The sequence below is a fragment of the Chinchilla lanigera genome, unplaced genomic scaffold, assembly GCF_000276665.1.
Source record: "Chinchilla lanigera isolate Chin_1 unplaced genomic scaffold, ChiLan1.0 scaffold00022, whole genome shotgun sequence".
Lineage (NCBI taxonomy): Eukaryota > Metazoa > Chordata > Mammalia > Rodentia > Chinchillidae > Chinchilla > Chinchilla lanigera.
The window spans coordinates 2,343,989-2,356,815 of record NW_004955423.1 but is presented as its reverse complement, the minus strand read 5'-3'; the positions used below and the strand labels follow the sequence as shown (position 1 = coordinate 2,356,815).

The 12,827-nt window shown below is 35.3% G+C and overlaps 1 protein-coding gene across 4 annotated transcripts in view; it reads left to right on the top strand.

Annotated features, from left to right (window-relative positions):
- Positions 1-12,827, top strand: part of Kiaa1107 (KIAA1107 ortholog) — an 88,365-nt gene that overhangs the window by 22,741 nt on the left and 52,797 nt on the right. For all 4 annotated transcript variants that reach the window (XM_005385056.2, XM_013514536.1, XM_005385055.2 and 1 more), the window contains exon 5: positions 12,670-12,759. In XM_005385056.2, the coding sequence (XP_005385113.1) occupies positions 12,670-12,759 (90 nt within the window). The remainder of the gene's footprint in view (positions 1-12,669; positions 12,760-12,827) is intronic.

Genomic DNA, 12,827 nt, shown 5'->3' with positions numbered 1-12,827 from the left:
GCTGACCTTCCATTTTATAGTATGATTTATTATTTTCATGCTTAATGACACAAGTGAATGTTACATTTTTGAAATAATTTATTTGTTGCATTTTTGTATTCCACAATTAAGATTCTCTTGTGCTGCCTCATTGAAAAACCAGAGCAGTGATTCCAAATGTTAGCTTTCTGACACTTAAAAGCTAGTATTCCTTTCAGTGCCAAAATTCTATACCATTAGATATTCATTCATTGGGTTAAGATGTTGCCGAATCTCACTTTACAATACAGGTTTTTCTGAAGATTTAGTAAATAAACACCATGTCAGAAGATCAATATTGTATTTTGGGCCATGCCGCTGGCTGTATTTTCTTGGGTACGTTAGCTGAAAGCTTTTTCAGAAGTAGTAGAGCTTCGTAATTGCAAAGTCAGTCTTTCTGGATTTGTATTCTGATTTTACTACTTATTAATTGCTGGGAAATTAATCTAAGTCTTAATTCTTTATTTCTAAAAGGAATAATAATAGCAATAATAATATGAGAAGCTGTGAGGATTGAATGTCTAAGTATATCTGTCACATGTTTTGGAAAATAAATGTTAGTTGCTAAAAATATGTACTGTGTATCTATAAGAGAGTCACAATATTACCTATTCTACCTTGTCTTACAACAGGAAGCAGCAAACTATGGTGCAAATCTGGTAGGGGCCCAATTTGTAATAGGGACCTGCAAAGCCTGTTTATCGTCTGACCCTTTACAGAAAGTTTTCTGTTTGTCCCCATAGAATTTGTAGGAAATGTGAATGAAATAATTACAATAAAATTCCAAGTTTTCATACAGTAGCGAGATACTAATGTCTTAATTTATTAATGATGAATCGTCAACTCTGTCCACATGAGAGGTTTTTGTTTTTGTTTTTGTTTTTGGTCTTTTTGAGACAGGGTCTCACTGTGTAGTTCATACTTGTCTTGAACTCACTTTGTAGCTCAAACTGGCCTGAGACGATCCTCCTGCCTCTGCGTCCTGCTGGGATTACAGGCGTGTGCTACCATGACCGGCCCACCTGAGAGATTTAAAGTAAAGATAAGTTAGGTGTAGGAACAATAGAAGGGACGGATCTAAAATTCCTTCATACCATTAGCCTTGGAGAAGGTTGAACTGGGGAGCTAAAAGCAGACGGTACTAGGTACCTGAAAGAAAATAAATCACTGTAGTTAGAATCTCCCTAACTGAGCTTAGTTTAACAGGTTCTCCAGGTGCTCTCAGGAGAATGTGCAGACATGTTAGCAAGAACTTTTGAGGCCAGGAGACTGTCTCAATATAACTACATATTTCTGTTTCTATCTCTTGAGTTTTTGTCTTTCAACAATCACTTGGGTAGTTCCCAACCTGCTTATGCCATTTGAATTTATTATTTTTATGATACAGGCTAATGAATGTCATGTAATGAATATTACACAAAGTATGAAAAAAGTTAATTGTTCCAGTGAAATCTATGTGAATGCTTTGGAAAGACTTAATAAAGGGGAAGCACTTAAAATACTACTGTTGAATTTGGTATAAACAGTATACAAATATCAGGGGAGTTAGCGAGGATTGTAGCTTGGTTGTAAATCACTTGCTTAACATCCACAACACTGTACATTCATTCCTCAGGACCACTAAAAAATGTTTTGGAGAATTACAGAAATTTAGAATGATTCTCTGCTCAACTTACTTCACAAAAGCTTTTTTAAATTTCTTTTTTCACTTCAGAGAAATTCACAGTAGAAATCATAGTGTATAAATGTGTAATTTTTGCAAGAAAGGAGATATCAATCAATGAACTCTCGTTTAAACAAAAAGACTAGTCTTATGGTGACAGATTTGTGAATGAATGTGTATTTTTTAAATGATTATGATACATGTAAAATGATTATGATACATCTAAACTTTTTAAGTTCCTGATTTTTAATTAAACAATTGTCTGTCTTTATTGTGTTGGATAATAGGGTATCCTTTGTACTTTGTTATTTAATTTAAGAAAGAATAATCTTATGAAAGTTGTAATTCTCAAGAGAAAGTTAGCTTTTCTTCTATAAAGTAATGTTCTCTAAAATATTTGCTAATATGTAGAATGAAAGTGGTAAATAGCTCCAAAAAATTTGAATTCACTACTCTGAGTTTAATCCTTATACAGCTATGTGAAACTGGGGGGACAGATGGTGTATCTTTCACTGTAAGGCCAGTCTTTTTTTAATGTGGGTTCACTGATCAGATTCTCATTTTTCTGTAAAAAGTATACATTTCTACAGTATGGATATGTCATATGTGCGTGTATGTGTGTATATATATGTGTGTGTGTGTGTGTATATATATATATATATGTATTCATTCCACCTTCTCTTTCTTTAGAACAAGAATACTTAAAAGTTACTCCCAGTAAAAACTCGTCTATAGCTGTTCTTAGTAATTCAGGCCATTACACTGCCTGAAATAGTGAATCTAGTTCAGCTAACATTAGGAGGAGTTGAATAAAGCAACAGCAGCGGAGAAATTAGGGCATCTTGATAGAGCCAGAAGCAGCATTGTCAGTTGACATTAAATTTAATCAAAAGGGGAAAAGTACTTTCTTGGCATGCTGGAAAATAAAGATTTTTAATACACCATGCCATCTATGGCATTATTTTTTAACCCGAGGCATATATCCTAATTAAAAGGAATGTTTTCTTAGTTCCTATTTTAAGATAAGGATAATCAGTTATGCTTCAGATGCTTTTTAATCTTACTCAGATGGAAATGGCGAACATGCTGTGTTAGGTCAAGTCTTCTGCAAAGCAGACACAAAAATGAGATTAGACTTGGAAGAAATATACTATGGCAAATGCATGTGAGAGAATGTGAAAGGAAGCCGGAGGAAACCGAAGAGAGCTCTGAGGTTGCAGTGCTAATTTGACCCTGAATGAAGGAGAAAGGAAGGAAGTTACACTAAGTAGACACATTTTAGACTGCAGTGCAATTCTGAGGAATGTCTGATAAGGTTATTGGAAAATTCCCAAGCCAAAGTCTTCAAGTAAATACTAATCTTCTAGGGATAGATCTGTCTTTGTTGTGCCTGGTAGGCTCAGTAATCATCAGGGAATAGTTTGTGAGAAGGTGGCTTTGGAACCAACATGGCTTGGATTTCACGGTGCTGTACTTGGTGATAGGTTAGCTTTGCAGTTAATAATTAGGTTGTATTCTCATGACTGCCACATGTGTAAATCATGACATGGTATATGTATTTATATATCTTTACCACTAGGCATAGTCAGATAAAGTACGTAAATGAAAAGATAACATGGTGGTACACTCCTCTAATCCCAGCACTGTGAGAGGCTGAGGATCACAACTTCCAGGCCCACCTGGGTGATTTAACAAGACTGTGTCTCAAAAAAAGAAAAGGAGAAAAAAGGAATTGTTTAATGAGCACTTACATGCCTTGAACTATGTAATGCTGAGGCTGAGCTTTATAAAGCAATAAAGAATGAAGTATAGAGGATGAAACGGATTATATATATTGAAATTCAGCATAATTCAACATAATGAAGATATTAGAAAAGATTGCGTTGGAAAAGCCTAGCAGAATATCCAACAAACTGTTAACATTGGTTATTTCTATAGAGTTGAACTGAAGTAAACAAAGAAGCAAGGAGAGAACTTAAAATTTTCACTTTATACAATTCCATATTGGAGTGTTTTTGCAAACATTTTATAATTAGTATTTTTAAATTTTAGCTTTCTGTCTGTTAGGAAATTGTAGATTCCTTGATATTTTAAAAGTTTGTTCATAGAGGCTCAGTCAAACCCTAAAGAAACTGTATTTGGCCTCTTTTAAATAGAAATTTAGTATATTAAATATTCACTTGTCAGATTCTGTTTTTTTCTCTGCGTTTGGCTCACTTTAGGTTTAATTTATGCTTATTTTTATATTTCTTAAGGTAGAATTTTAGATCACTGGTATGACCTAAGGAAAAAGGAAAGTTTATCTAAAATATGCATTTAAAAGTTAAATTTTCACTATATGGTCTGTTTTAACTGCATCTCACAAACAGATATATTTTCATTCTTATGCAAATAAAAGTATTTTTAAATTTTTCTTTTAACTTTCTGTTTACCAGTGGATTGTCTAGAAGAGTATTTAGCTTCCAACTATTGGGGAATTTTTGAGATATTTCTCCATTATTGATTTCCAGTTTAATTTCATTGAGGTTATCATTTATTATTTTGGTTCCCTGAAATTTATTAAGACTTATTTAATAGCCTAGAATTTGGTTTAGTGCATGTTCCAGGGTACTTGAAAAGAGCTTGTATTATGCTACATGAAGGTGGAGTGTTCTGTAACTGTGAAATTGTTTGACAGTGCTGTTCAAGTCTTACATATCCTTAACTAAATTTTTTAACCTGTTTTATTAACTGAAAGGAGTGTCAAAATCTCTTAGTTGTAAATTTGTCTACCCCTTTAGTTCTCATCAGTTTTTGCTCCACATATTTTGATGTGCTGTTCTGTATATATTTGGGGTTATTATTACCAATGAATTGAGCCCTTTTTCTTTTTGAAATATCTTTTTATCCAAGGTAATATCCCTGGTAGCAAAGTCTACTTGGATATTAATCTAGTGACTCTAGCCTTTTTATAATTAGTGTTTATATGGCATATCTCTTTATACTCTTGTACTATTAACCTCTCTGTACCTTTATATTAAAATGGGTTTGAGGGGCTGGGGATTTAGCTCAGCGGCAAAGCGCCTGCCTGGCAAGCGCAAGGTCGTGAGTTCGGTTCCCGGTACCGGAAAAAAAAAACAAAAAATAAAAAAATAAAAAAAAATAAAATGGGTTTGAAATTAATTTCTGCTAGTGAAGTAGTTCAGTGGTAGCCTAGCTAGCACATGTAATGCCTTAGGTTCAATCTCCAGCACTGCAAAAAGAAAATTAATTTATATAGTTGTATCTTGCTTTCTAAAATATATTCTTATAATTTCCTTTTTAACTGGTGTATTTAGACCATTTACAGTAGTGTGGTTATGAGTGTTTGGGTTTCAGTGTACCAGTTGTTTTCATTTCTTCACTTTTTTAACTCCTCTTTGCCTGCCTGCCTGCCTCCCTCCCTTCCTGCTTCTCTTTTGTTTGATATAAAATCTTGTGCTAAATTGTCCAAGCTGGTCTTCAATTTGTGGGCTCCCTGCTTCTGCTTCCCAAATAGCTCGGATTATAGGTATACACCACCATACTTGACTCTTGCCTTTCTTTGGTATTGAGATTTAAAACTTTTCTGGTAAATTTCAGATTATTTTCATTATTGGCTCAGTGTGTGTGTGTGTGTATGTGTGTTTCTGACTGCTCCAGGACTATGTATTATTATCACCATCTGACTTCAATTTGTGTTACACATCTTCATATATGTTAGAACCCTCTTTTCCAATATCAAATATTTGTTGTCACACATTTCACTTCTATTTGTTATAAATCTTACAGTACAGCTGGGTTTTTTAGATACTTACTTTTAAAGCATTTTATTTATTTTCTTGTTTTGTTTTTGCTTTTTAAGACAGCATCATTTTGTTACCTAGCTTGAGTTATCTCTGACACATACACAGTCATTCCTAGTTTTGCTTATCAGTATGTGCTATGTGTCTTTTCTTTGACTTCTTTTTTTTTTTTTGTCTTTTTGACACAGGGTCTTGCTGTGCAGTTCAGGCTGGCCTTGAGCTCACTTTGTAGCCCAGGCTGGTCTCGAACTCTCAGTGATCCTCCTGCCTCAGCCTCCCGAGTGCTGGGATTATAGGCATGCGCTACCACACCCGGCCCATTATCTGATTTGGTGGTCATAAATTTCTTCAGTTGTTCTTTATCATGGAGGTATCTTATTTATCTGTCAATTGAAAGATAGTTTTGCAGGGTACGTTAATTGAAGGTTTTTTCCTGTAGGACTGGAAATATCAAGCTCTGCTAGATTTGAGGGTTTGTGTGAAGTCTGCTGTGATTGTGATGGGCTTTCCTGTATACATGATATGTTTCTTTTCTGTAGCTGCTTTTAATATTTTGTTCTTGTGCTGAATTTCTCAAATCTTGATTATTATATACCTTAGTGTAGGTTTATTTTGGTAATGCCTATGTGGAGTTCTATATGCTTCATGTATTTGTATGTCAAATTCTTTTTCCATGTTTGGAAAATTTTCTGCCATTATTTCTTTTTGTTTGTTTGTTTTGTTCTGTTTTGTTTTGTTTTTCTTCCAGTACCAGGAATTGAACTCACAATCTTGTGCTTGCCAGGCAGGCTCTGTGCCACTGAGCTAAATCCCCAGCCCCTCTGCCATTATTTCTGAGAAGAGATTTTTAATGCCTTTTGCACTGTCTTCAGCTTTCTCAGTGTTTTCAGTCAGTCTTATGTTGTTCTTTGCTTTATCCTATAGCTGTTTTTTTTTTTTCATTATCTCGCAGTTTTTAAGATATCTTTCTTTTCCTGGTTGCTAATCAAATTCATGTCTTCTAGATCTGATATTGCCTTCATTCAACCTGCTGCATGTATTTTCAGTGGAGTTTCTAATCTCTTGTATTTCTGTCTGGATCTGTTTCATTGATTCCATTTCCTGTCTATGTTTGGCATTCATGGTTTCCATTGTTTTCCTGAGCTTGTCTGTTTATCTGTGTCTGCTTTAATGTCTTTCATTTTGATTATCATTTCTTTTTTTGGGGGGGTAACCTGGAATGAAATTCATGACCTCCTGCTTACCAGGCAAGCACTGTGCCACTGGCTATATCCCTGACCCAGTCATTTCTTTTTGAATCTTAGAGATTATTTTTTCTGTGACCTCTTCCATTTGTTTTTTCACTTCTGATGCTATCATTTCCGAAAGGTCTATTTGTTAGCTTCTGATTTCCTCTATCTCTGTGCTGTGGACTTGTTCTGGGTGGGCTAGACGTTTGGGATTCCATTTTGCTTCCTCCTCTTGTCATTTTCTATTTTCTATTTTATTTTGTTTTCTGTGTTGATGTTTGTAGATATGTTATGTTAGATAGCCTTATGACTGGTGTCAGGGCTTTTTTCGGAGGTCTGTTCCTACGGATGTCTTCTAGATGTAGGTGGTGCTTGGTCTTTATGTCTATCCCAAGAACCTGCCTTCCCAATATATTAAGACTAAGGAGTTGCCGTCTGTTTGACTTTGGGATCATTCCTTTGGTACTGGAGTATGGTGATGGTTATGACCCTTTATAGTCTCAGTGTTGTCATACAAGGCAGAAATACTGATTATAGCATGTATGGCATCTAGGTTAAAGTAGTTCAGTTGGCAATAACAATAGACTCAAATATAGCCTGGACTACTGACAAACTGTGGTATCTATTAACCTGATATCTGTAACCATAGGAGGAAGGTCTACAGACATATAATTCAGTTTATATGAGGAATTTGTATACAATGATTTTCCACTTAGTAGAGTGATTTTTCCCTATTGTGTGTGTGGTGGGGGAGTTTCAGGAGGATGGGGGGGTAAGGTGGAGAGATCAATGAGGTTAAATATAGTAGCAAGGTTGGAGGGCACAGGATCATCATCCAGGTTTCAGATAATTGTGGGACACAGGAGGGAAGGATTAGAAGAGAAGGCCTAGGAGTTTTGAAGTGAACCAGAAGGAGAGGAGACAGTGTTTACTCACATGAAAGTATCATAGAGTCAAATGAGATAATTGACAGAATAGAGGAAGAAGACAAGTAGAATTAAAAAAAAAAGTTAGAGGTCACCTGTTGGCTCATATTACTGATGTTGCATAGGATATTTCCATTCCTCTAGTTCTGCCAGTCCATTGCGTGCACATTAGCCAGGTTCTACTGTGTGTCACTATCATTCCCACAAGTCTCCAGGCCCTGAGTCCCACTAGTGGAGGGAAGGAGGGGCAGATCTCAGACTTCTCTCACCAGCCAGTGCTCTCTTGGGTCAATGGAGTAAGGGAGGAGCAGAACTATACTCCTCTTGCCAGCTGTGTCCTCCTGGGACAATGGAGGAACAGAGGATATGCACTCAGACTCCTTTTGGCAGCAGAACCATCCAGGGCAATGGAGGAAGGAAGTAGCACAAACTCATAGTCCTCTCACAGGCCATGCTGTCCTGGGACAATGGAGAAAAAGAAGAACATGAACTTAGACTCCTCTCGCCAGCTGAGCTATCCTGGGGCAATGGAGGAAGGCTCACCAGCCATGCTGTCCCAGGACAATGGACTCATTTTCTGTTATCTTTCTCAATTTATTTCTTCACTGTTCTGTAATTTTCCTTAAGGAGGCCTTTTACCTTCTTGGTTAGGTAGATACAGATATAGATACAGGCACAGGTACAGGTACAGATATAGATATAGATACAGATTTTTAGGGGTTTTTTTTTTAAGCTGTTGTGAATAGAATTGTTTTCCTGCTTTCTGTCTCAGCAGCTCTTTGGTTTTTACTCTTAAAGTCTCTGTTGATTTCTAGGTTTATTTATTTGCTTTATGTCCTAAAATATGGTCTATTTTGGAATAAATTCTGTGGGTCGCTGAAAAAAAATGTATATTCTGCTGTTGTTGGATAGAAAACTCTGTACATTTCTGTTAGTCTATTCTTTTTTTTTTTTTTTTTTTTTTTTTTTTTTTTTTTTGGTTTTTCTCCGGTACCAGGAACTGAACTCACGACCTTGCGCTTGCCAGGCAGGCGCTTTTGCCCCTGAGCTAAATCCCCAGCCCCCTGTTAAGTCTATTCAAGCTATAGTATAGTTTAACTCTGATTTTTTTTTTTTTTTTTTTGGTATTGGGAATCAAACTCAGGACCTTGTGCTTGCCAGGCAGGTGTTTGTGCTGCTGAGCTATATCCCTGACCCTGATGTTTTGTTTTTTTGATCTTTTTTTTCCTGGTTGACCCATCTGTTTGTGAGAGTGAGGTATTGAAATCCCTCACTGTGTTTGTATTGAGATTTCTGTGTCTCTATGTTAAGTAGTGTTTCTGTTAGCTAATTGGGTATATCAACATTCAGTCCATGTTTATTTACAATTGTTATTTCTTCTTGGTGAACTGTTACATTTAACAATATGTCATTACCTGTTTTGTCTCCTTTGGCTAATTTTACTTTGAACTGTACTTTTTTGAATATTAGTATAGTTGTTGCTGCTTGCTTTTAGGTTCTAGTTGCTTAGGATGTTATTTTCTATCCTTTCTTTTTTGTTTGTGTACAGTTTTACAAGAGAGGTATGTTTCTTGCAGCCACCATATGGTTGGGTCCTGTTGTTTGATCCAGTTTTCCAGTCTGTGCCCTTTAATTGGAGAATTAGGATCATTTACATTGAGTTATTATTGAAATGTATGTAGAAATTCAGGTCATTTTGTTTGGATGATTCATTCCTGATTTTCACTCATTTATATACTCTTCTAATGAGATTCTTTCTTTCCCAGTATTGTGCTTGTGATTGTCCTCTTCCTCAGCGTGGGATTGCCTTAAGTATTTTGTGCAGTGCTGGCCTAGTAGTCACGAGTTTCTGCAGTTTGTACTTATTTGGCCAGTCCATATTTCTCCTTCAGTATTGAAAGATAACTCTCAAGTAATACAGTCACTTAATTGGGCAATTATTTTCTTCCACGGCTTGATACACATCATTCCAAGCCTTCTTGGTCTTTAGAATTTCTGTTGAGAAATCTTACATTGTTCTGATGGGTGTGCCATCAGAATAATAAGTGATTTGGTGTTTCTGTTTTGAATATTCTTTCATTCTTCTGTTTTCAGTTAGCAGTAATCGCACCTCAGATAAACCTTATTGGCTACAAGACTGCCACTGCACAAAGCTCTTTCATTCTTCTGAATTTTAGACAACTTAACTATGTTACATTGTGTAGAGGCTTTTTTCTGATCATACATACTTGGAGTTTTAAATACTTCCAGTACTTGGGTATCCACTTAATTATCCAGATTTGGGAAATCACTGCTGTAATTTTAGTGAATGGGTTTTCTGTGTTGTTGTCCTGTACTTTTTCCACAGTGCTTGAAGCCAGTGAGTCCTAAATTTGTTCTTTTAGAGCTGTCCAGGAACTCTTGAATAAACTTCATTGCTTCTAATTCTTTTTTCTTTATTGATTTTTTTTTGTTTGTCTTGTTTTGTCTTTTTGAGTCAGGGTCTCACTATGCAGTTCAGGCTGGCCTTGAGCTCACTTTGTAGCCCAGGCTGGTCTCGAACTTGCAACAGTCCTGCCTCAGCCTCCCAAGTGCTAGGATTACAGGCGTGTGCCACCACACCTGGCTTTTTGTTGACTTTAAGGTGATTTTTATATATAGTGTGAGGTTAAGTGTCAAGGTTCATTTGTATCTCTATAAACATTTTGTATTTCAGTACTTTTGTTGATAGAACCACCTTTTCCCTCAGTGAATCACCTTAAACTTTGTTGAAAAGCATTTGGGCATATATATACATTTATTTTTGGACTCTCCATCTTGTTTCAGTGATCTGTATGTCTATTCTTCATCAATACCATGTTATCTTATTGACTGTTGGTTTCTAGTAAGTGACATTGTGTTGCTTGAAATCATGCCTTGCAAATTTTTTCTTCTCTTTTATGGTTGTTTGGGCTATTATGGGTTCTTTAAATTACCATATACATTTTACAATCTATCCATGAATCACTACTAAAATTACTTGATTGGGCTGGTATTAAGTGAATCTAGATATTAAGAAGAATAAACATGAGTCTGCAAGTACAAGGGCACACTTTTGCTCTCCATTAGGTCTTTTTGAATTTATCTCACTGGTATGTTATAGTTTTAGTGTAGAAATCTTGCACGTTTTTTGATACATTGTTCCTGTGCCTTTTTTTCATACTACTGTAAATGAATTTTTCTTCATTTTTTTGTTATTCATTGTTGTGCATGATTATCTTTGGATGATGGTTGGATATTTTATTGAAAATTGGTACAGATATTTTTATACTCTGTATAGTGCTATTTTAATGCAAACAGGACCTCCTTTTGCTTGTGAATGGCAGACTAGGTGTTGATTGATTTGTTCTGGTCAGGGATTGAGTTGATTGAAAGCTGACCTTCAGGTCTAATCATGATCTATTCCCTATCTAGTCTTCATCCTTAGGTTATCCACCAAGACTCCTCACTGATGAACCCCTTGCTCTAGTTTGTGGCCCTCTATACCTGCTAGGATTGTCAGAAGCTTTGTTCAACTTCTCAGCCCCCCAGCCTTTGCTTTTGCTTCCAGATAGTGAAAAAAGTTACTTCAGGTGCTTGAGTCTCCTCTTTTGTCTTCTTTCTTATAACCTGTCTAACCAGCATTGTAGTGTTCTGATGCCTTCAAGTGATACTTTGTTTTCCATGTGGTTCACAGATGCTTTTATTTGTAGTTTGGTTTACAAACAGAAGCATTGACAAAATTTTGTTTTTGTTTATAAACTCTGCATAGGGGTGACAAATACCACCATGGCCATTTTTCTCACACAAACACAGACATGGTCATCTTTTCCAGAATTGTAGAGCACATTAATCTTGTGAACTGAGGTACCACTGTGTATATTTATATATATATAAATATAAAAGACATAGTGTGTCTGTTCATATATTATATATAAATATAAAAGATATAGTGTATATATATATAAAGGTTATATATTTAAACATAAAATAAATATTATATACATATATATATGTGTGTATATATATTTAAACATCTTTCCTACTTGTTTTCAGCAGGAAGGAGGAAGGTTGGTTTGAGACAATCTAGTAAGCTATTGATGCCTTCATATATACACAGTGGTACCTTCAAATACACACAGTGGTACCTCAGTTCACAAGATTAATGTGCTCTACAATTCTGGAAAAGATGACCATGTCTGTGTTTGTGTGGGAAAAATGGCCATGGTTGTATTTGTCACCCCTATGCAGAGTTTATAAACAAAAACAAAATTTTGTCAATGCTTCTGTTTGTGAACCAAACTACAAATAAAAGCATCTGTGAACCACATGGAAAACAAAGTATCATTTGAAGGCATCAGAAGTGTCTTTCTTTCTCCTTTTTCTCTTCATTCTTCCAACCTGTCCTCCTTTGGACTATAACCCTATTCTATATATCTCACTTCGTGCTGTGTTCCCAACACCTAGAGTAATGCCTAGGACAGACTAGAAGTCAATGGATATTTGTTGGATTAAAGGATGAATGAATGAACATTTTATTTGAGAAAAGTACAATAGAAATTGAAGAGAAAATCTCTCATCACCATTTTCTCAAATCTAAGAAAATATCCTTTCCTGAATTCTGAACTGGAACGTGGAATACTTATCATTGTAGTCTTTTTCAGTTTTTTGAAAATTTTAATTGACAAATAATATATGTAGTCTCTCATTATTATTTCCTCGAAATGTTAAATGATATCTTTGGTCTTTATTTTTCCATTTGTGATATATTAATCTCTTAGTCATGGAAATAGTTTTAATTGTTATTATTAAAATTAGAGACATCAAGAGAAAAAATAAAGACATTCAAATTAATATTTTCAGCAAACAAAATACTTAGGCATAAATGTAAGCTTATAATTTTTGTTAGAATAATCCTACCAGTGAAAAGAAAGAAGACAAATAGAATGTTATGTTTATAAGAGGTAAAGATGAACAGTTTGTTAAAATTATATTTTTCATAACATAAATATTTACCTGTTTTCCCCTTTTAGGGCCATTTTAAGTGCCAGATCTAGTTATTTTGCCGCAATGTTGAGTGGTTGTTGGGCTGAAAGCTCCCAAGAGTACATTACTCTTCAAGGGTAAGTATAATTTTTACAAGACAACATGACTGCAAGTGATTGTAAATAGTACTTCATACAGAGCACGT